At 29.6% G+C, this 25,726-nt stretch overlaps 1 protein-coding gene and 2 long non-coding RNA genes across 3 annotated transcripts in view; all 3 read left to right on the top strand.

The window, feature by feature from the left end:
• The first annotated feature begins 941 nt into the window (after positions 1-941).
• Positions 942-25,726, top strand: part of LOC114328666 (zinc finger protein 271-like) — an 89,368-nt gene continuing 64,583 nt past the window's right edge. Inside the window, exon 1 of the mRNA XM_050652611.1 lies at positions 942-1,180. Within this exon, the coding sequence (XP_050508568.1) occupies positions 1,033-1,180 (148 nt within the window). The 5' untranslated portion in view covers positions 942-1,032. The remainder of the gene's footprint in view (positions 1,181-25,726) is intronic.
• On the top strand, positions 1,204-2,947 carry LOC126887412 (uncharacterized). The gene is made up of 2 exons (XR_007699068.1): positions 1,204-1,608; positions 2,489-2,947. It is a non-coding gene; the product is annotated as an uncharacterized LOC126887412 (long non-coding RNA).
• Positions 23,370-24,201, top strand: LOC126887410 (uncharacterized). Its single transcript, XR_007699066.1, has 2 exons — positions 23,370-23,715; positions 23,794-24,201. It is a non-coding gene; the product is annotated as an uncharacterized LOC126887410 (long non-coding RNA).

The following is a 25,726-nucleotide window of genomic DNA, read 5'->3' as shown; positions in this document are numbered from 1 at the left end:
TTGATCCATATTTAATTTGCTGTTTGATTAGTTCCCATGCTAAGTTTTCAATGAAGTCGCTTCTTGAAACATTTTCATTTATGTTATTAGCTTTATATACACAGCAGGCTACATATTATTAGCTTTATATATACAACTAAAAACTGGAACGCGCTTAGTCGCGTGGTCTACAGTTGTAGACCAGAGCTCTTTGAATAATGGTAAAAAAATAATGCAAACAGATCGGCGGCGTTTAGCAAACTGAAGAGTAAGTTGGAAATTAGTGACAGCTACTAAGCGGGATGGGGGCGTATGTGCAGTTTTATGCAACTGGTGACCACTTAAAGGAGAGTGGTCTACGATTGTAGACCACGCGCCTAACGAAGGGCATAAGTTCCAACGAGAATGGTTCCTTAGTCTCAGCATCCGTTGTGGCTTGCAAATTGTAGAAGTCTTCAGAGGTGCAACCAGAGAAGGTTCCCATTGTTTTCAGTCTGGTGGGATGCAGAGTAACAATATGTTGTTTTAATTATTATGATTGGGCATTTAGATAAATGAAAGTAATGATGAAATAGATATTGAACCATTTATGAAAACTTAAGATAATAATTTAAGAGAAATTTTGTTTCTGCAGTACTTAGCAGGATATTATGTCAGTTCCAAAAAATTCTCATTTACAAATTGCATCAATGTTATTGTTAATAATAAGGGGAACGATACCGAAAAACAACTTATTTTGAAATTGTAAAGAGGTGTGGTTTAACTGTGACTTCAATGGAACCATTATTTAGGCCTTCTATTTAACGACTCGACGGTGTTGCCATATGTAACACGACGCACGTCCTTTTCTTCAAATAATCTTGGAATAGTTTTGTTTTGTGCTTTAAGGTAAGGCGTAAGGAGATTTCTTGTTTGTGTGTGTTTGTGTTTGACACTAATGTGTCATAATATGTCATTTCATTTGTGAACGAGAACTCGAGAACAACTGAAAAGTAAAAATTTTTACAATTTGTATTAAATAGTCAATTTTATTTGTTAGCATATTGTGTAATTATGGAAGCCGCAGAAGATATAAAAGATTTCAAAGTTGAAATTAAAGAGGAGCAGGAGGAATATGATTTGGAATCGAGTAAATCTATCAGTCAGCTATCTACAGAAATTGAAATTGAAGATGTTAAGAATGAAACCAAGGATGAGTCAGGTGAGACTAAAATAATTAAAAGTAGAATGTTAGTTTAATTTTTATAGTTTTCATGAAAACAAATGTGACATATCATATAAGGATATAATAATAATATTGGGATAAACCGTAATCGTACCCCTTCCTAACTGCCAAAGTGTCATGGCCGCCGTCGGGACCTATTGTGCTGACATTTACAATGTTTACATATAGAAAAGTTTGTTTTTTTCTGCTTATAATGCCGTTTTCTAAAGATATTAGTGAACAAAATCGATTTGCTAACAATATTTAATATATTTTAAATGTGCTAAAATTGGATTCAACAGCAAAAGTCGCATAAATAACATATAAATGACGAATTTGTTTACCTATTACAAATGGGGTTATGTGGTTGTAACTGTTTATTTTGGGAATAAAATGAAAATGATCAATTAAACGACTGGAAAACTGTAAGTATTACAATTAAAACATGTTTATCCTATCACAAGAGTTCACTTCATTTTAAGAAAGCTAATTATTATTATACAATAGACATTTATAAACTGCCATGTACTTTTAAGGTTACTTTTGATCTGTTTTCAAAGCTTATGATTAAATGTTACCTCTTTATTAATTAGATTTGCCAACAAAAGATGCATGATTAAGGCCAAATGCAATTCCTTTGCTAAAGTCATAAAAAAAGTACAAATACAGTTAAAAAAATTATTTTAAAAAGGTCTCTCAAAAGACATGAAAATTATACAACCACTCAAAAATCTAGAGAATGTAAAGAAAGCCAGGTTATTGGAAATGGAATTCCTGTTTAATTGAAAGCCAGTAAACTATCCAAGACTTTTCAGAATCAAATGTGTCAACTTGTAAAACGATTCTTCTGACATTTTTAGTAAAAACCAGATTATCCTCAAGAAAAATTCTGTTTTAAGTGAAACTCAAAGTCATATATATAAATATAATTTTGTGAATGTGTCATCTTTGAATGAAACAAATTTTTTACCTAAACAAATAAATGTTTGGATCTAATTAAAAACAATGCTGAATCAAGTACAGTAGAAATACAATCCTTTGAACTTCTAAATGTGATTGTTAAAAGTGTCGAGATAGCTACTGCATAGGGATTCGAAAGGGATAGACTTGTTTTGAACGCACTTGATCATGTACTTCTTACTGTTATAAAGTTGAAACAAAACTTATTTTATGCTTTCTTATCAGTCACTTTTAATTGTGTATCAACTTTACGTGGTACATCGTGCAAAAATTGCTAAAATGCAAACATTATATTTATTTTCTGTGTTACATTGGATACTATGATTGAATGTCTTCCTCTTTTAGATAGTGAAGTGAAGAACATCTTGAAGTTCCAATGATGTTTCAAGATGAGATAAATCGAAATAATGGTTGTATGTTAGAAGGACAGAGAATACGAAGAAATGTTATTGCTGCATACTTAGTGTAGTGAAATACAAACTTCAAACATTATAATATATTTTTTTATTTCAAACATTTCATATGATTATGAAAGAACATCTTCCTCTTTAAAACAATGAAGAAGTGAAGAACATAATAAAGTTCCAACGAAAATGATTCCAGATGAGGAAAATCGAAATAATGGTTGTATGTTACGTGTATAGAGAATACGAAGAAATGTTATTGCTGCAAACTTAGTGTAGTGAATTAAAAACTTATTGTCAAATACAAATCAATTTATTTCATACTTTTATAATATATAGTGGTACAATTTTATATGTGTTCAAATAAAAATATTAATAAATAAAATACAATAAACACAAATCATGTATATCTTACAATGAATTACAAAATCAAAAATTAATTACAAAAATATCAAAATAAATCTAAAATATTAAAAAGTAACCCATAATTTTTATAGTACCTACATACTTTGGTTGGTACTCTAATAATTTGGAAATCCATTAAAGTTTGTAGATGGAAATTGCAGGTATCTAAAAAATATATAAAGTAACTCAACAATCTCTTTTCAATTAGGGTTGCAGTTGATAAAGATGAATGACCCTTGCTCGGGAAATCAAATGTATCTAAAAAAAATTAAGTAACAGCTTTCTAACATAACAATCTTAGCACTAAACGGAAACAAAGATACTGGTAAGTATTAAAACATTTTTTGAAAAATCTTTCTGAAAGTGAAAATAAAGACTACTCTCTATGGGAACAACTAAAACTGGGTATGCTTTACAAAAAAATGTATCCAGAACAAACTTCTTCTCTATAAGGCAATACTACTACAAGTCTGGATGTACAGGATTTAATTCTGGGGAACTGCCAGTAACACATAATATGCAAAGACTACAAAGATTCCAATCCAAAGTCTTTCATGATGTCCGATTTTTTTAGTACCACTACCAAATATCACGCTAAACTTAAAATTCTTACAATGAAGATAGCTAAAGCTTGAGTACACATAGATAGATCCAACCAAATAAATAAAAACAATTAATGTATGTAAAATGTATGTTAGTCTTCTTCCACTTGCAGAAGATATTTTCAGTTGTTTGTGCCACTGTGAACTTATGATCTCTAATATTAACCGATGATAAATTTATGAAAACTGATTTTAAATATTAAAAACTTTCAGAGATATTTCAATTTTCGAAACATCTTATAAAAGAGTGAAAAATATTCAGAGACACCTTACAGCCATAAACCAGTAAAACTAAAATATTTAATGTTTTTGTATAAATTAATATTAATATTTATGAACTTTTTAAATATATCTTTAAAAATTTTATGATAAATAAAATGTTTTTGAGTAAAGGCAATATTTTTTTTGTATGGTAATAGAAAAGATTAATATTTGAAATCATATACAGCATCACATTTTATAAATTATAATCTTTTTATTATAAAAATAGTAATACCGTGTGTCTACGGATGGGGTGCCCAAGAGGAAAAACTTTTTTATTTTCAATTTTAGCGAAAAATGTCATTCTTGATAAAAACTTTTGCTTGTTCTAAAACCCCATAAAATGAACTAAAATTCAAGTTTTTCAAATCCTGCTTATTTTTATAGCCAATTTTATGTAAATCCCTATAAATTTTTGCACTAAGTTCGAAATTGTAACAATAATAACTTGGGAGAACAACCCTTTCACTTCTCGGGATTACGAAGCCAGACTTTGTCGTTCTCCTTGAATCATCCAATTATTTATTAATTAAATAATTATTAATACAACAATTTTATTAATGAAATTTATCACAAGATAAATTCTTTATTGATAGCTTAACATTGTCAAAAAAATTGACAATTCGCAAATTATTTATCGAAGTTGATAGTTACTAAGCTACATTGTGGCTTGGCAACACTAGATTATTGTTAAGATTTCAAACTTAGTGCAAAAATTTACATAAAATAGGGATTTACATAAAATTGGCTACAAAATTAAGCAGGATTTAAAAAACTTGAATTTTATTTCGTTTTATGGGGTTTTAGAACAAGCAAAACTTTTTATCAATAATGACATTTTTCGCTAAAATTGAAAATAAAAAAGTTTTTCCTCTTGGGCACCCCAACCGTGGACACACTGTATATAATTATAATACTAAAATCACAATAAAGATGCACTAGAAAGAAACAAACACAAGACATGATGAATGTTATGAGGAGCACTCACAAATCATGATTTACAAAGTTTATACATTGTAAATCATGATTCGGGAGTGCTATTTGTATCATTCAACATGTCTTGGGTTGTTTATTTCTGGTGCATCTTTATTGTGAGTTTAGTATAAGAGAATTACAAGTTTTATGTTAAATCTTCTGAATCAAATTTTTGTTAGGTATCATGTCACTCTTACTAATTTTATCCCATAAACACTTTGAAATAATACATTTTTTAGTTCCATGACTGTTATCAATTGTTGGATCTCATATTGGCTACCATATTCGCTATTGTGGCTTTATTGACAGCAGCTCTAACTAATGATGATGGAGTCGATTTTCCATACTATGGTCTTAGATTGTTCATCTATGATTGTGAGATTCTACCAGAACCACATTTACCTTGGATCTTTCTCTGAATTATCAAATGCAAAAGTTCATATTTTTTAGGGTGTTTCATACCTAAGTATTATTGACCTAAGTATTCCAGCTTGTGTCTCTTTAGTCAAATGGAAATTATTATATAAAACTCTACAAGAACACATTCATATTATAATCAATTAAGTATATTAATTTTAATCACAAATGTTTATTGGTTGAGAGAGTGACTTTTTTACTTATGCTCAATCAAATATTTTTACTATTTTCTGTTAGTTTTTTAATAGTTATTTATGATATAAGTGTTAAAAGTACACATTTAAGGCACGCATGTGAAAGTCTGCAATTCACATGAGTGCCTTAAAAATGTACTTTTTAACACACATATCATACAATATTTTTTCTGCAAACGTAATTACAGAATAATATCTACAAAAACTTTTTTCTACAACCGTGTTAAAAATTCAATTTTTAGCACTCCATAAGAGCATTAAAAATGCTACTTTAAGGCACAAGTGCTTTAAAATTTTTATGGCACTGCAATTCGTATTGACCGTATAGACAATTTTAATGTAATGTCACAAAAATATAAAAATGGAATGTCAGTCAAGTTCAAGTAAAAGTTTTTGTAGATATTGTCCTGTAATTACGTTTGTAGAAAAAATATTGTATGATATGCGTGTTAAAAAGTACATTTTTAAGGCACTCATTTGAATTGCAGAACTCGCTATCGCTCATTCTGCAAACTTTCACATGCGTGCCTTAAACATGTACTTTTAACACTTATATCATAAATAACTATTACTTGAACTGACATTCCATTTTTATATTTTTTTGACATTACATCAAAATTGCCTATACAGTCAATACGAACTGCAGTGCCATAAAATTTTTAAAGCACTAGTGCCTTAAGGTAGCGTTTTTAACGCTTGTATAGAGTGCTGAAAGTTGCATTTTTAACACGGTTGTAGAAAAAATAAATTTTATGTATATTTTATCTAAAAAAGTATTTAAGCACTTAAATATTTTTTCAAAAATAGAATATTTTTATGAACTTCTTTAATTCTTTTTTATTTTAACTTTAATGCAATCTGTTATCATTATAACAATATGACAGATATAAAAAATGACACAGTGGGAACTACACTCAGGGGGTGAGAACTCTTTACATATTTATATTAATTTAGTCTACATTACCATATTTCTGACTTTTTTACAAATTAGTAACTACTATCTACTTCCCAGTGGTGTAGAGATCTGTAACTTTTCTTAACCCTCTAGTGCCCTAGTTTGCCTCAAGGCGGACCATAATAAAAATTTCCATGCTTACTATTTAAGTATTTTATAGCTGCAATACCGAAACCAGCCTCTGGACTAGATCAGATAACCATCCAGCTTTTAAAAGTTTGGGTGATCAGACAGATTTTTACCCTATAATTTTCAGTTTAGCATGATATTTGGTAGTGGTACTAAAAACATCGGACATCATAAAAGACTTCGGATTAGAATCTTAATAGTTTTTGCATATTTGTATTACTGGCAGTTCCCCAGATTTAAATCCTATACATCCAGACTTGTCGTAGTATTGCCTTATAGAGAAGAAGTTTGTTCTGGATACATTTTTTTGTAAAGCATGCCCAGTTTTAGTTGTTCCCATAGAGAGTAGTCTTTATTTTCACTTTCAGAAAGATTTTTCAAAAAATGTTTTAATACTTACCAGTATCTTTGTTTCCGTTTAGTGCTAAGATTGTTTTGTTAGAAAGCTGTTACTTAATTTTTTTTTAGATACATTTGATTTCCAGAGCAAGGGTCATCTTTATCAACTGCTACCCTAATTAAAAAGAGATTGTTGAGTTACTTTATATTATTATATTTTTTAGATACCTGCAATTTCCATCTACAAACTTTAATGGATCTCCAAATTATTAGAGTACCAACCAAAGTATGTAGGTACTATAAAAATTATATGTAACTTTTTAATATTTTAGATTTATTTTGATATTTTTGTAATTAATTTTTGATTTTGTAATTCATTGTAAGATATACATGATTTGTGTTTATTGTATTTTATTTATTAATATTTTTATTTGAACACATATAAAATTATATCACTATATATTATAAAAGTATGAAATAAATTGATTTGTATTTGACAATAAGTTTTTAATTCACTACACTAGTTTGCAGCAATAACATTTCTTCGTATTCTCTATACATGTAACATACAACCATTATTTCGATTTTCCTCATCTGGAATCATTTTCGTTGGAACTTTATTATGTTCTTCACTTCTTCATTGTTTTAAAAAGAAAGATGTTCTTTCATAATCATATGAAATGTTTGAAATCAAAAAATATATTATAATGTTTGAAGTTTGTATTTCACTACACTAAATATGCAGCAATAACATTTCTTCATATTCTCTGTCCTTCTAACATACAATTGTTTCGATTTACCTCATCTTGAAACATCATTGGAACTTCAAGATGTTCTTCACTTCACTATCTAAAAGAGGAAGACATTCAATCATACTATCCAATGTAACACAGAAAATAAATATAATGTTTGCATTTTTAGCAATTTTTGCACGATGTACCACGTAAAGTTGATACACAATTAAAAGTGACTGATAAAAAAGCATAAAATAAGTTTTGTTTCAACTTTATAACAGTAAGAAGTACATGATCAAGTGCGTTCATAACAAGTCTATCCCTTTCGAATCCCTATGCAGTAGCTATTTCAACACTTTCAACAATCACATTTAGAAGTTCAAAGGATTGTATTTCTGTAACTGTACTTGATTCAGCATTGTTTTTAATTAGATCCATACATTTAATTGTTTAGGTAAAAAATTTGTTTCATTCAAAGATGACACATTCACAAAATTATATTTATATATATGACTTTGAGTTTCACTTAAAACAGAATTTTTCTTGAGGATAATCTGGTTTTTACTAAAAATGTCAGAAGAATCGTTTTACAAGTTGACACATTTGATTCTGAAAAGTCTTGGATAGTTTACTGGCTTTCAATTAAACAGGAATTCCATTTCCAATAACCTGGCTTTCTTTACATTCTCTAGTTTTTTGAGTTGTTGTATATTTTCATGTCTTTTGAGAGACCTTTTTAAAATAATTTTTTTAACTGTATTGGTACTTTTTTTATGACTTTAGCAAAGGAATTGCATTTGGCCTTAATCATGCATCTTTTGTTGGCAAATCTAATTAATAAAGAGGTAACATTTAATCATAAGCTTTGAAAACAGATCAAAAGTAACCTTAAAAGTACATGGCAGTTTATAAATGTCTATTGTATAATAATAATTAGCTTTCTTAAAATGAAGTGAACTCTTGTGATAGGATAAACATGTTTTAATTGTAATACTTACAGTTTTCCAGTCGTTTAATTGATCATTTTCATTTTATTCCCAAAATAAACAGTTACAACCACATAACCCCATTTGTAATAGGTGAACAAATTCGTTATTTATATGTTATTTATGCGACTTTTGCTGTTGAATCCAATTTTAGCACATTTAAAATATATTAAATATTGTTAGCAAATCGATTTTGTTCACTAATATCTTTAGAAAACGGCATTATAAGCAGAAAAAAACAAACTTTTCTATATGTAAACATTGTAAATGTCAGCACAATAGGTCCCGACGGCGGCCATGACACTTTGGCAGTTAGGAGGGGGTACGATTACGGTTTATCCCAATACTATGCCGTATTATTACTATTATTAGTTTCATGAAAGGGTAGACTGTTCACTTACTGATGAATGTACAATGAATTTCAAAATACAGGTTGATCAAGCAACAGGGTAGTATAGAAAAAATTTTAATCGCTCATAAAAACCACCCCAACATTTAAACAAAACCACAATTGTCATTAATGTCACTGAATGTATTTTTTCCTAGTAAGGAAGGGCATCTGACTTAATATACCTACTTGACGACAGGAAATTATCAAAAATTATCGATTTAATTTAGATTTATGTACAGTTTATACGATGTCAGTTGGACAAGTATAAAAACAAAATTCACACGGGGTGTCGGCGTCTTTGGTAAAACATAGGCGGCACAATAGAAATTAATGAGTAAACTTTTATTTTAAATTATGGTCTAAAATTTGTTAAACAGTAATAATATTGTTAATTATTCACATTCCTTTATGAAATTGACAACAAAGATGATTAAAAATACATAATACAAATGCAACTTACCATGCTTATTAATTTGAGAACTAAAGAAATGAGCCTAGACAAATGAGCCTATATTGTGAAAATACTGTCACGATCCATTACTTTTGTGTCAAATTATCTTTATTCGCATCATTGATTAGCTATCTATTTAGAGTACTGTAATCGCCAACCAAATTTACATCTATAAGTCATTTTTTAATATGCAAGTACCCGTCAACGAATACATAATTGTCTAAGTTCAATGCATAATAATCACCTAGGAACGTTGTTTTTTCTGTCACTTCCAACTGTAATACATTAGGGAGAATTTTACAATCTATTACGCACTGAAAAAAGCGGTTTGGGATCAACTTTAGATATTTTTGTACATAATTTGAATCATTAAGAAGGAGATCAAGAAAATCATTAAGAAATTGTCGATAATGGCAGTGTTGATTGTCTGTGCTAGTTTTTATTGATTTCATGTGGTTGGAAGTCGTTTAAAAATTTCGCTATTTCGCCAGTGATTTCTGTAGTATTTTCTTCACTGGTCAAAAGAAAATTTATACATATTTATAGTGGTTATACAATACTGTTTTTGAACATATTTCTATCACTTTTTGCAATAAAAAGTGCAAAAACAAAACAATAAGCAAAACAGCTGATAACAGTTAATCACTTTATGGTTTTCTGTTATAGTCCAGGAGATAACTTATAATTTGTGACCTAGGCTGATTGATTCTCTGTAAATGGCTGACATTTGTTACTGCTGCAGGGACAAACTTGGGGATAAGTATGTCGCTTGTGACAGTTGTCATGTAGTCTCACATCCAACTGAAGATTGCACAGGATTAGCTGCCTCTGAACTTCGTGCAGTTATACTGCAGAAAAGAACTCATTATCTATTTCTGCAATGAATGTCGCTCTTCTTTTAAAAGTGTACCGAAGATTTTACGTGAAATGGAAAGCCTTAAAAAGGAAGTCACTACTTTAAAAAGGGACATCTCTAAACTCAAGGAAAAAGCACCCTTCTCGATGGAGGAAGTAACATATGAATTACACCAACTTCAAAAGAGATCAAACAATTTACTCATATTTAATCTTCCTGAACCAAACAATACTCCTGAAGACGTTGAACAAGTGAAAAATATTCTATCTACTGCTGATGATTCTGTTAAATGGGATGGTATGAAAATGGTACGTTTTGGCAAGAAAAACAAAAATGGGCATCGACCACTCAAATTAATATTATCTTCAAATGAGGATGTTCATTTGATAATTAAAAACAAGATAAAGGTTAGTCGAGAGAAAAAGATCTTCATATCTCTTGACCAAACACCTACTCAACGGAAACTGTTTGACACCGTCAAGACTGAACCACTAGCCCGTCAAGATGCAGGTGAACAAGATCTAATAATTAAATATATCAATAACGTACCAAAAATTGTCCAAAGGAACCAAAAAACCACTAAACCCGGGCAAGCTATCTCTTTATTACCAAAACGTTAGAGGACTCCGTACCAAATTAACTGATTTAAGTATTAATGTGTCAAACTCTGTCTACGATGTAATCATTTTTACAGAAACTTGGCTTACTGCCGATTTCAATGATGCTGAACTTGGATTGACAAATTACAACATTTTCAGACAAGATCGTACACCTGAATCTAGCAAATTTGTAAGAGGAGGAGGAGTTTTAATAGCCACTAAGAAGAAATTTTCCGTAAAAATTATTCCGTCAGATTCCTCCATTGAGCAACTTTTTGTTCACTTGTGTGGTAAGTTTATCTTGGGAGCATTGTATATTCCACCAAAGTCTACACCTAACAAGTACCAAGTGCACTTCGATCAGCTTATAAGTATAGGTGAACAATATTCAAATTCTAAATTATACCTCTTTGGTGACTACAACCTGCCATCAGCTGATTGGGAACTTGAAGACTTTTGCTCATCAGCAACTGCTAAACCTAATACATCGTTTGCAGAAACGGAGGCGATTGGTGTTATCTCAAATATGTGTGCTCTTCATAATCTATTCCAATCAAATAACATTGTCAATTCTAGAGGCGCTATTCTAGACCTTGTTCTCTCATCAGAAGAGCTTGTGATAACCTCGGCAGTTGATATATTGATTCCTCCAGACTTATATCATCCTCCACTTGAAACTATCTTACAGCTACACTTTGATCAAAACACTACTGCAGGCGATGGTGAATACTACTATGATTTTCATAAAGCTAATCTTCCTTGCATTTATCAATACTTAGAAGCAATTGATTGGGACAGTCTTATAAGTGATAAAGAACTTTCCGAGATGATAGGTACTTTCTATGATATTCTTTACTGTGTGCTTAATATGTATGTACCATTGAAAAAAGTTTGTACAAAGAAATTTCCTGGTTGGTATTCTAGTGAACTTACACAATTAATACGTGACAAAAAGACTGCCCATTTAATTTACAAGAGTAACAGGTCTCCTGGGAATTATGCAAGTTTTAGTCAACTTAGAGCTCAGTGCAAAATTTTATCAAAAAATTGTTATGCTAATTATATACATTCAACTGAGATTTCGATCCAAGCTAATGCAAAAAATTTTTGGAAATTTGTAAACAGTAAGAAAGAAAATAATAGTATGCCTGTCTCAATGTCACTCAACAATACACTAGCCTCTAATGGCAACGATATTGCAAATTTATTTGCTAGCCATTTCTCTTCAGTTTTTAGTAATAAAACTCTTAAGCATAATGACAATTTAATACAGTCTAAGGTCTGTGTATCTTCCTATATTATACCAATTTCAAAAATATACGAAAAACTTTCAACTCTTAATGTCAATAAGGGACCTGGGCCAGATGGTATTTCTCCCATTTTTCTCAAACGATTCTCTTTTATTCTGTCTCGGCCGCTGTATCATATTTTTAATAAATCCCTTCAGTTGGGGGGAATTTCCTGACTTTTGGAAACTATCCTATGTCACTCCAATTTACAAAGCAGGTAATAAAGCTGACATAACGAATTATCGTCCTATTTCTATTCTCGGCACAATTCCCAAGGTATTTGAGAGTATTGTTACTGATTACCTTAATTATGACTGCTCTTGGATACTAAATTCTCAACAGTTCGGATTTTCTTGTGGTAAATCAGCAGAACTTAGTTTGTTGCTTTATGTTGATACCTTGTCTGAAGCTTTGGAGAGGGGGTTGCAGATTGATTCAGTGTATACTGACTTCTCCAAGGCTTTTGATAGGGTGAACCATGATCTTTTGTTACATAAGCTCAAATTATATGGCATAGAAGGTTCTGTGTTGAAGTGGTTGGGCAGTTACCTAACAAATAGAACACAGCAGGTTAGGGTTAATCATCATTACTCCAACACTTTTCTAGTAACCTCTGGTGTACCACAGGGCTCTCATTTGGGTCCACTTTTGTTTAACCTGTATATTAACGACATCGTCACCTGCTTCTCTAACACTTCTGCTCTCTTATTCGCTGATGATCTTAAATGTTATCAAATCATTAATAATCAAGATGATGCAATATCATTGCAATCAGATTTAGATAATTTAGCCAACTGGTGTCTTAATAATGGGATGGATTTGAATGTCAACAAGTGTCACATTATCCGGTTTTGTCGGAATCATCATTTATCAGTATTTAATTATACCATAAATGATCAATTATTGGATACGGTAGACTCAATTAAAGATTTAGGTGTTGTTCTTGATTCCTCTCTGAGCTTTAACCATCACATCAACAATATTACTCAAAGATCCATGAAAATGCTTGGCTTTGTTAAAAGGACAACTCGTGATTTCACGAACGTGTTCGCTATTAAAATGCTCTATTGTTCTTTAGTCAGGACGCACCTTGACTACTGTTCTCCAGTTTTGTCCCCACATTATTTACACCTCAAGAACAAACTTGATAGTGTTCAACATAATTTTCTTAGATATATTGGGTTCAAAAAACACATCAATTATAATTATACAGATATGGAACGATTTTTGAATATCTCTCCTCTGGATGTCCGTAGGAAGCGTAAAGATCTTACAGTATTGTTTAATATTATCAATGGCATATATTACTGCCCTGAACTCCTTGCTAAAATATTGTTGTTTGTTCCACCACGATCAACAAGACAAATTCAAACCTTTCATATTTCTTTTCATAGATATAATTACTCATAGTTTACTTTTGTTCCTAGAACACTAAGACTTGCTAACTCCCTAGGTGACCTTTTACTTTTTGGTAACTCTGTTGTTTTTAAGAACCAAACTCTGTGATGTTTTTAAGAACCAGTTAACCAAATTAAATATTTAGCAATGTCATAACCTTGTTATTTGTTAGTAATTAATGTTTTGTAATTATTTTACTTTGTCATGTATTTTTAAATGTTTTGTACTCTCTCATTTTATTCTTATATATTCAACACTGTAATTATCAATATCTTATTAATGTATTACCGAATTGGGCTTGCCCGTATAAATAAATAAATAAATAAATAATTTCAGAGTCAGAGTGGTACTGTTGATTCACTTTGTTAAATATCGTTGTGTCTAGGTACACGCTAACGTGTACGCAAATAAAAAAAGTTAGGTATTCTCCTTTTCATGAACATTTTTCAGTGCGTCACAAATTATAGAAAAAAAGGTTAGTCCGTGATAATACACATTTATGACATTTATTCTAACGTGACATTTTTGTTAAATCTGACAGTTGTCAAATTTTATTTTCAATTTGGAATAAAATCAAATCAATTGTGTCTATTGCATTTATAAAATGGTATTTTCTTTCATTTGTATAGTCTTATAAATTGTACAGATTATATTGATAATATTATTATTTTATTTAATAAATAATTCTTTTTTGATTATGGCGCCATCTATCGACAACTAGAATAATCACCGAACTAGAATAATTACCAAAGTATTCAAAGACGTGCCTTTTTTTCTGTCACATACAATTTAATGCGTTAGAGAGAAATCGAAAAACTGTGACGCACTGAAAGATGATCATGAGAAAAAGAATACACGCGAAACGTCATCAAGTCAGTGACGTCACTATTTAGCGTGCACTGTTACTGGTTTTTTGCGTACACGCTAACTTGAGCCGCGTGTACGCTGTGGTAAGAATATACCGCAAGTATCAGAGAGTCAGAGTGTTAGAATGTGTTTAATCGCGTTGTGTTTACACTTTAATATTGATTCGTAAAGAGATTTCTTATGTCTCATTTGTTTAGTGTTTGTTTTTAAATTAATTATGGAGTGTGAACAATTATTTAGTTCTTTTAATGAGTTTAACAAAATTTTAAAACAGTATAAAAAAGATAAGAGACTATAAATTAATATATATTTTTTTAGTCATAAGTGAAATAGTATTACCGTTCAAAATTAAAATAAAAGGAAGACCTAAAGCTTTCACAATAATAATTAACTTGTTCTGAAGCTATTTCCTTGTGTCATTTTTGTAATCAACTATTCTAAATGGGAAATAAGCCACAATTTAACTAAAAAATGATTTTGTTAACTTTTTGACGTCCAAATCGGATGCCTTTGTCAAAATACAAAATATGAATAAATTAAGGCTATGGGTACATAATTCGCAAATATTTTACGTGTATCCCTACTTTTTCTGTCTTTACACGGCAAATTACGTGTAGTAAAATTCACACTGGTGTGGATATGTAAACATTACTAGAATGTCATTCTACTTGAAAATGTCATAATTAATTTAAGGAGATGGCTTTTGAATGTTCTTGGATAACTGTTATTTTTATAATTGCAAATTATTAATTCAGTTAATAAATGTGATAATTTTTTTACTAACTATGTTTTCAGTGATTGTAATAATTTATTTGTACAACAAAAACTAATAATCAATCGAGAAAAGAGGAAAAGTGTTAAAGTGATTTTTTAATAATATGTTGTTATTTTGGAACGCTTACAATTTTGAACATCTCTAACAACAAAATACTTGGATCACAGGATATATCTGATGTATTCTCTGCTTGGATCTTCCACAAATAATACACAATAAATAACTTTTTATTAAGTTCACGTCTTAAATCAATTATTTATCAAATACACTATATATCAATAATATTTAATCAATTTCTCAAAATATTCCCGATGCAATGTCAAATATTTAATATTGTCACTGATTGTCAGTGTCTGACTGACAATATATGCTGACAATATTATATTCGGTTGAGTGCGTTGTAAGACAAAGACAGATTTGGAAAATATTACCACGGCATTGTGTTCATTTTTTTCAAATCCTGAAAAAACCAATAAATATTTTTGAAAAATTTAAACGCAGAATGAAAGACTAAATTATTACCGAGGGCCGAAAGTCCCTTAGAATAAATAAAAAGTTTATTTTGAATGAGATATTTGAAATTAAAAATCACACTAAATTTTCTCTTAGTTTTTTCACCCCTGTAACTTATTAAAATAAACATTATAGAAGTTCTCAGGGACTTTCGGCCCTCGCTAATAACGTAATCTTTCATTCTGCGTTTAAATTTTTCAAAAATACTTATTAGTTTTCTCAGGATTTGAAAAAAATGAATCCCCATTTGAATAGCATTGCAGCCGAAAATACGTACCGATCCTCTTAAACAAAAATGTTGTTGCTTAGTAAAAAATTCCTTTTAATAGTTTATTTAATCTGACTAATATTTGTAATCAAGTATATTTAAATGGGAAATAAGCCACAATTTTACCTAAAAATGATTTTATTAACGTTTCGACGCCCAAGTCGGGTGTCGTTGTCAAAATACAAAATAATACTAAATAAACAAAAATGTTGTTGCTTAGTAAAAAATTCTTCTAATATTTTATTTAATCTGACTCATTTATATCGGCAATTCAGACACGACTTTAGTAGACGACTTTAAAATGATATTGCCAATATTGATGAGTTGCGTTCCTGGGACGACTTTATTAAAAGATAGTTCATTCGATTACATGAAATCAATCCCAACTCAAGAATATCCGCCACAAAAAATCATAGCATGTGATCTGTCTTTAAAAAACAATAATAAAATCGTTAGATTTTAATTTAAAATAGAAACGTTAATAAAATCATTTTTAGGTAAAATTGTGGCTTATTTTCCATTTAAATATACTTGATTATAAAAATGCCACAAGAAAATAGCTTCAGAACAACATTAATATTTGTATTTTGACAACGACATCGGATTTGGACGTCAAAACGGTAATACAATCATTTGTTTAGTTAAATTGTGGCTTATTTCCTATTTAGAATAGTTTATTATAATAATTAACTTGCGTATAAAAATTATTTTAACAATATTTTGTACATGTTATGTCAACTAAATAGTTATTTTGCTAACCTGAAATAGTTATTTTCCTAACAAGTGCAGAAAGTCATTCTTTTCCGCACGCGACTGCAGTTTGCCGAACGACGCGAAGCGGGAGTTCGGTAAGCAGTCTAGTGCGGAAAAGAGACTTTCTGCAAGAGTTAGGAACAATATTTTTTCTAAGTCTTTAAAAAATTACCAAATCTTAATCAATTAATTTAATTAATATGAAAATACATACACAAATTAATTCTTTGACAAGGTTGTCAAAACCAAACTTTCAATATAATTAGTTAGCATGACGACGATATTGGTGTCCATGACGATGATTCAAAACGACTGTTATTGTCTACCGATTTGGCTTTCGAATATTATGTCAAAATAATTTTATTTCATCGAATTGTCGCGTTATTTTCATTAAAACAGGAACACAATAAGATATATTTGAAATAAATTAGTAAATAATATCTAAATATTAGTTTATTGCATGTATTATAATTACTTTAAGGCCATATTAACATATCTAAATTAACACGCGTGCGGAAAAGTAACACGCGTGCGGAAAAGTGAAACTTTCTAAACTAAAATGCGTGCGCGAAAGTAGACATTTTTGCACGCTCGTAGAAAATAGTATATTGTGCAACAAGTGCAGAAAGGTACTAATTTCTCACGAGTTTGAAAAGTTGCGGTACGAGCGCAAGCGAGTGCCGCAATTCAAACGAGTGAGAAATTACCTTTCTGCACGTGTTTCACACTATACTTTTTCTACAAGCACAGTTTTTCCTAAAAATAAAAATCACAATTTCCAAACGACGATTAATTATAATAGATACCTATGTGATAAATTTTAAACTGTATTTAATTAATACCTACTAATCAATTTAAATTCCTTATACCTAAATAAATTGCACAGAAATCAGTTAAAAAATTAATGCACTGCCTTAATTTGTTTAAATTTAAACAATTATTACACATTATTGACATTATATTTATGCAGTCACGGATTTACACAAAACCTACTTCATTCGACGTCTCTTGCACAGGTTGCTAAATCCTTATTGGTTATTTGATAATTATAAAATGTTTAATAAGAATAAAATTGTAAAATAAAACAGTTGTAACATCCATAATTTAGTTTCTATGCTATAGTTAAATATAATAATTGTCTTATAGGTTATATATTTGTCTAAAGTTTAACCACGGATGTAAACAGAATATAACGTTACTCAGAATGAGGTAGTCAACTGTGCAGAAAAGAACTTTGCGGCACAGAAACGTCACTTTGCGGCACAGAAACGTCACTTTTCTGCACACTAATGTCAAATATCTTATACTGTGAGAAAATATCAAGTTTGCTAACATAAAACCGTGCAGAAAAGTGCACTTTGAATAGTGGTTGTAGAAAAATATACTTTTATATATACATACTTTGATTTATTACAATTATCAAGTTTGAAACATCTGAATAGTTCTGCTTCCCTTCCCTTTAATAACAAATATTTTTCTATCAAACAAACACTAAATAATATATAAAAATAGCGTGTAGGTACCAAATATACAGTCACTGCACACGCTCAATAATGACGTCACTGGCTTGATAAGTTTAATTCGCGTGTATTATACCTAACTGTATTATACCTAACTTTTTTATTTGCGTACACGTTAGCGTGTACCTAGACACAGCGGTTAAATATAACAACTAAAGGTTGAAATAGTATGAACAAAGCAAATCTAAAATAATTTGCAGATTACAAATGATCTTTTATATTATAGCAAACTAATAAAATTTGTTCAGCCCATTCTAACTGAAGACCATTATAGTCAAAAAATTCTTATTGGTCACTGTGATGATTGCCATTAATTACGATATCCAATCTGCGCAATTTCGCATCATCAAATCTTGTATAATATATGGGACATCCTGTATAAACATATATTACAGTTATTAAAATTTATTTAAAATTGATGATTAAAAGTACATAATACAAATAAAATTTAATGTGCTTATTAATTTAAAGACTAAAAAAAATGAGACAACAGTTTTATTATACAAATACAATAAATAATTGTAAGGCTGTGACGACGACACTGTTTATATTGCTTGCCGCCTTTGAAACATAAGAAGGAATTTTGGCCAGATAACGATATGATTTAAGTGTAAGGCACTTCCGAACAATTTGACCAATTACACTTCAGTATTGCCCAATAAGATACGTTAGAAAGTAATAAGCCACACCCGTGTCCATGTGGACTACTACAAGGAATGATCAATTGCAAATATTTATGAATGAAAAATGAATAACCATTTTGGTGGGGTGTAGAATAGCATTATGTTGTTTTATATGCCATTGGAGTGAAAACTTAGTCTTTTTATTTATGAATGGTTTATCTCATGGTTTATCTTTATTTCTATGCTCGCCGCAGTGGCGGCTGGTGGGGAAAAATTTTGGGTAGGCCAAGCCAGCAAATTACATATAAGTATGTGTAATACATAATATGCAAATATAAATTTATTTTTATGTATAAAAATATTTAGAAGGTAACTTTAACAGATTTAGTAAAGCCTCAGAAAAACTCATTTTTATGCATCAATTATAAAACTATCGCACTATTTCAAGAAAAACAATCAACCGAGATCGGCCAAACCACTAGTAATAACAGTGAAAATCGAACAAATTTTTTTCGAATTTTACGAATTTTTTTGAACTCATTTTGCGCAAACGTGCACTTGTTTACAATTGTTTTGTTTGTCTAAAAATATGTTACAATTATAGATTATGTTACATATTTTTTTATTAAAATTTAAAAGAAAATTTATATTAGAATTCGATAATTATGTTTAAAGTGGCAACGAGGCTGGGCGAAGGCCAGTTCGATTCGGGCCTATACACCAAGCATAACACGACAAATAAAATCATTGTCCGGCAAGCTGCTTAACTTCAAACGCTTTTTGTATTTACGGAGATGTGAGCTAGGTCGGCCTGGTGCGAGCGGGCCTATTAATGATATATAAAATGCCTGAATACGATTCGATGCTTTCTGTGATATAATAACAAACTTGTCTTAACGGACGCTGATGTGTTGAGTGATTTAGTACATTTAAAAGTTATTTACATGCTTTAACATAATTTTTGAATATATCTTTTTCAATTTTAAAGCTCTTACAATTATTGGGTAGGCCCGGCCTATCCTGCCTACCCCCAAAAGCCGCCACTGGCTCGCCGTAGAATTACTGACCGGACCCCAAAACGTCCTGTGGTTCAATTCACATCGTATCTACTGTAGCTTTCTATTGGTCAGAATCTCATATAAATGAAATAATTGCAATAATTATAATATGGTTTACAGTATTTTATTAATTTTTACCATATTCTCTGGCTAACTCGGATTTTCGATAACCAGAATCGGCCACGGTCCTGATTAATCGGACTTATCGAGGTTCCACTGTACTTTTATTTCAATAAATTTCATTTTTAACAGAAACACTTTTAGAAATTTTAATTATGATAAAAATACATATTTGCAATGTTAAATATACAGGGTGAGGCAGATAAAGAGCCTATTAGAAATATCTTGAGAACTAAAGCTAAGAGAATCATGAAAATTGGAATACAAGGGTTTTGAGGTATGAACTATTTAATGAAAATATTTTCTTCTCTTCGCTACTTCCGGTTATACCGGAAGTTGATTGTAACTTCGTTTTTTTTTTTAAATGGGACACCCTGTATATTTTTACAGTAATATTATTTGTAATATTATACAGGGTAGGTTAAAAGATAATTACATTTTCTTATTAATTTCGTAGCAACATTCACACCCTGTAGGATTGTAATAGTTTGGCATAATAAACTCTATTAATGTTCAAATGGTTTTTAATATAGTCTACTGTTGTTAAGAGTTATTGGTATAGTTACATTTTTCATTTTAGTATACATAGGGTTGGTCGAAACTCAGAATGAGTATTTTCTGAGTTTTCTTAAATGGAACACCCTGCATTTTCGTATTGTAATGAAATGTTATTTTATGGTACTTTTTAATTTCTTAAGCATTCCCTCTCTATACCTAACTTCTTCTTTAATTTGTGAGTTATTGGTGATTCAAGCCAAACATTAATTGCAACACAAAATAGATGAAATTGTATTAGGTTGGCCGCAAAAATATTCAGTCACAAATAATTTTTTGGAAATAAATACGTATTAATCTATACTGATACTCAAAATTGCCAATAGTGGTTGAGGCACAGAATAACTAACCATACAGAAGCGAATCTGACTGTTGTTTCCATTGATTTTGTTGGGACCGAAATATTTGACCTTGTGCACCAGTTATAGAATAGAACTTGATGTTCTAAGGAATAGACCATTCCAAATGATGTAATATTTTTGACAAATAGTTATTAATTAAAAATGAAATATAAAATTTAACTAGAAAAATAAATAAAATATAAAACATATTATGGGGTGCGCCAAACCTCTGGTTTTCTTTGATTACGGCTAAATTATGGGATATACAAAAAAATGTTTTTAACAAAATTAATGTATATCGAAGCCGTCTATAATTTAAAATTATTTTCGATTATACAGGGTGAGTCAGAATGACGGTATAAACCAAAGTTGTGTTTTTTTAAATGGAACACCCTATATATTAAATCATTTTTAAATATATTTTTTAATAATATTAAGAATTTATATAAGGTATTATAGGCCTAAAGTTAACAATTTTCGAAATATGTACACTTTTATTGAGAAAAATGGTAATATTCAAAGGGCTGTGAATTAGGCTTTCAAGGTAATAAAAATTTAAATGATATGCCAAAGTTTTTTTAGTATACTGTTATTTTTAAATAAATTAACATATTTGACATATAGCCATAGATTATACAGTGTGATCACTATTTGCAAATACAACATTTTCTTATTCTTTTTTAAATGGGACACCCTGTATATGAGTATTGCCTTTTGTAATAAATATTACAACCTTTCTTTTGGTATAAGGTTGTATGCACCTAGCATGTTTCGTTTTGTAGATATTTAAAAAAAAACTAGATATTACGTTTTCGCGGATTTTTTTAAAAAAAATTTTTTGCAAAAAAATATTATAATCTGGTTTTAGAAACGTACATTAAAATATCAAATATGAAAATAAAAACGTAATTAAGGATTAAAATAAATCGTATACTAGTACAATTCAATTGAATTTAATAACTTAAAATTATTTTACAAAAAATATTTTACCATACTAATGAATGCATAAATTAGTTACTAAATTAAATACACAACCAAATTTGATATCTACCCTAGAAATTTTTCTACCCTAGTAACTTTATTGTACCCAATTTTGTTAGTTAAATTGTATATCAGTTTTTAACTTTTTAATTTACCTACATCTTGAGAATGTATAAAGAATGCTTTGAAACAAATGAACGTCATAGAAGTATATTATGAAGTAAATAGTATTTACATATTAGTTGTGTCACATAAGCTGGTAATAATTTCTAATGGTTTCGCCCAAAACAAATGTCATATCCACCAATTGTTCGGTTGAAAAATTGAAATTTAAAATATAAAAAATTGTTACAAAAATTTCAACTACAAAAGTATTACCAGCTTTTGTGACACCAGTTAATACTATTTATATTAATAAATAATTTGGTTGATACATTTAACATTCATTTGTTTCAAAGCATACTTTATAATTATGTTCTCAAGATGTAAGTCAATTTAAGAGGTAGGTAAATTGAAAGTTTAACTGATCTTACTCGCAAATACAATATACTAACTAACAATTAATTTGGTACAGGAAAGTTTCTGTGTTAGAAAAATTTCTAGGGTAGATATCAAACTTGGTTGTTTATTTAATTTAGTAACTAATTTATGCATTCATTAGTATGGTAAAATATTTTTTGTAAAATAATTTTAAGTTGTTAAATTCAATTGAATTGTACTAGTATGCGATTTATTTTAATCTTTAATTACGTTTTTATTTTCATATTTGATATTTTAATGTATGTTTCTAAAACCAGATTATAATTATTTTTTTTGCAAAAAATGTTTTTAATAAAAATCCGCAAAAACGTGAAATCTATAGTTTTTTTTAAATATCTACAAAACGAAACATGCTAGGTGCATACAACCTTATACCAAAAGAAAGGTTGTAATATTTACTACAAAAGGCAATACTCATATACAGGGTGTCCCATTTAAAGAAAATGAGAAAATGTTATATTTGCAAATAGTGATCACACTGTATACTCTATGGCTATATGTCAAATATGTTAATTTATTTAAAAATAACAGTATACTAAAAAAACTTTGACATAGCATTTAAATTTTTATTACCTTGAAAGCCTAATTCACAGCCCTTTGAATATTACCATTTTTCTCAATAAAAGTGTAAATATTTCGAAAATTGTTAACTTTAGGCCTATAATACCTTATACAAATTCTTAATATTTTTAAAGAATATATTCAAAAATGATTTAATATATAGGGTGTTCCATTTAAAAAAACACAACTTTGGTTCGTACCGTCGTTCTGACTCACCCTGTATAATCAGAAATAATTTTAAATTATAGAAGGTTTCGATATACATTAATTTTGTTAAAAACATTTTTGTGTATATCCCATAATTTAGCCGTAATCAAAGAAAACCAGAGGTTTGGTGCACCCTGTATAAAATTTAACTATAAACAACTGTTACTGGGGTGTATTCTGTAACACTTCCGTTAAATTTTAGTGGCCTCTAAAATTTTAGCGCCCGCTAAAAATATTTTGGTATTCTGTAAATCATACATCCGTTAAAATCATAACCTAAACCGTTAAAACTCCCTCTAAATAAAAATATTTTAGAGGATGTCAAAACGTACCCGCTAAATTTTTAGCAGTCCGTTAAATGTGGTTTGATTATTTTTGTTGGGTTATGTTTGTATGAATAGTACTTTGTTATTCTTGTATTATACTGAAGATAAATATTTAAAAATGGAAAATGGCTTTTTATAATGTATTTGGTGAAGAAGTACTTAATAAATAATAATGAAAGGTAAGTCTCATTTTTACTTTACAATTGACACACTACACCTATAAGTAACAAAATTCAAATGTTTGTTTCTTTTTGTAGAGCTGATTTCAGATTACAACATAAACACAAAGTAAATAATTGACCTGAAAGTAAATAACTACAATTACCATTTCAAAGGAAGTAGGTAATACCTACCTAAGTACGTAGAAATGTTATTGAAAAAGTGTTGGAAGTCAAAGATGTTTGTCAAAGCAATTAAATCCTATTAATGCAGGTAAAATTATTTAAAGTTATTGTGGAACATTACAAAACGTACCAAATGATTACAAAGGTAAAGTTTCAGAAGGTTTATAACCAGATGCAGATTAATAAGATGACCTTAATGTTATTGAAAATAGACCATTTGAACAAAATTAGTGTCGAAGGGGAGAAGAAAAAATAAGATATGCATTTTTTCAGCAATATTTTAATGTATAACTTTATAAATAAAAATGTTTAATTGGAAAATATGAGTTTTACTAAAAAATAATATTAAATATAATAAATAAGTATTATTTTCTAGGAAACTGTCATTTTCTTCTTCTTCTTAAGGTTTTTGGCCTCTAACAGTCAGTTTTCGGTCAATTTCTAGGTTAAAAGTAGTTCAAAACGATCAACGTGCGACGTTGCCGTATTTGTTCCAAAACCTTTTAGAGGATTCCTCTAAAATAATATTATTTTAGCGGTCCTCTATAATATGTGTTTACAGAATGACAATCTAACCGAAAAGTTTTAGAGGACCGTTAAAAGTTAAATTTTAGAGGCCTCTTAAATTTAACGGAAATGTTACAGAATACACCCCACTGGGGTGTATTCTGTAACACTTCCGTTAAATTTTAGAGGCCACTAAAATTTTAGCTCCCGCTAAAAATATTTTGGTATTCTGTAAATCATACATCCGTTAAAATCATAACCTAAACCGTTAAAACTCCCTCTAAATAAAAATATTTTAGAGGATGTCAAAACGTACCCGCTAAATTTTTAGCAGTCCGTTAAATGTGGTTTGATTATTTTTGTTGGGTTATGTTTGTATGAATAGTAGTTTGTTATTCTTGTATTATACTGGAGATAAATATTTAAAAATGTCAAATGGCTTTTTATAATGTATTTGGCGAAGAAGTACTTAATGAATAATAATGAAAGGTAAGTCTCATTTTACTTTACAATCGACACACTACACTTATAAGTAACAAAATTCAAATTTTTGTTTCTTTTTGTAGAGCTGATTTCAGATTACAACAAAAACAAAAAGTAATTGACCTGAAAGTAACTATGATACAATTACCATTTCAAAAGAAGTAGGTACCTACCTAAGTACCTAGAAATGTGATTGAAAAAGTGTTGGAAGTCAAAGATGTTTGTCAATGCAATTAAATCCTATTAATGCAGGTAAAATTATTTAAAGTTATTGTGGAACATTACAAAACGTACCAAATGTTTATAAAGGTGAAGTTTCAGAAGGGTTATAACCAGATGCAGATTAATAAGATGACCTTAATGTTATTGAAAATAGACCATTTGACCAAAATTAGTGTCGAAGGGGAGAAAAAATAAGATATGCAATTTTTCAGCAATATTTTAATGTATAACTTAATAAATAAAAATGTTTAATTGGAAAATATGAGTTTTACTAAAAAATAACTAAATACAATAAATATTCTAGGAAACTGTCAATTTCTTCTTCTTAAGGTTTTTGGCCTCTGACAGTCAGTTTTCGGTCAATTTCTAGGTTAAAAGTAGTTCAAAAACGATCAACGTGCGACGTTGCCGTATTTGTTCCAAAACCTTTTGGAGGATTCCTCTAAAAAAATATTATTTTAGCGGTCCTCTATAATATGTGTATACAGAATGTCAATCTAACCCAAAAGTTTTAGAGGACCGTTAAAAGTTAAATTTTAGAGGCCTCTTAAATTTAACGGAAATGTTACAGAATACACCCCACTGTCAGTCGCAAAAGTGAGGTTGCACCATTTACGTGACTCATGAGCATGAA

The sequence above is a fragment of the Diabrotica virgifera genome, chromosome 6, assembly GCF_917563875.1.
Source record: "Diabrotica virgifera virgifera chromosome 6, PGI_DIABVI_V3a".
Classification (NCBI taxonomy): Eukaryota; Metazoa; Arthropoda; class Insecta; order Coleoptera; family Chrysomelidae; genus Diabrotica; species Diabrotica virgifera.
The sequence above is the reverse complement of the archived record's forward strand: the minus strand, read 5'-3'. Positions and strand labels throughout refer to the sequence as shown.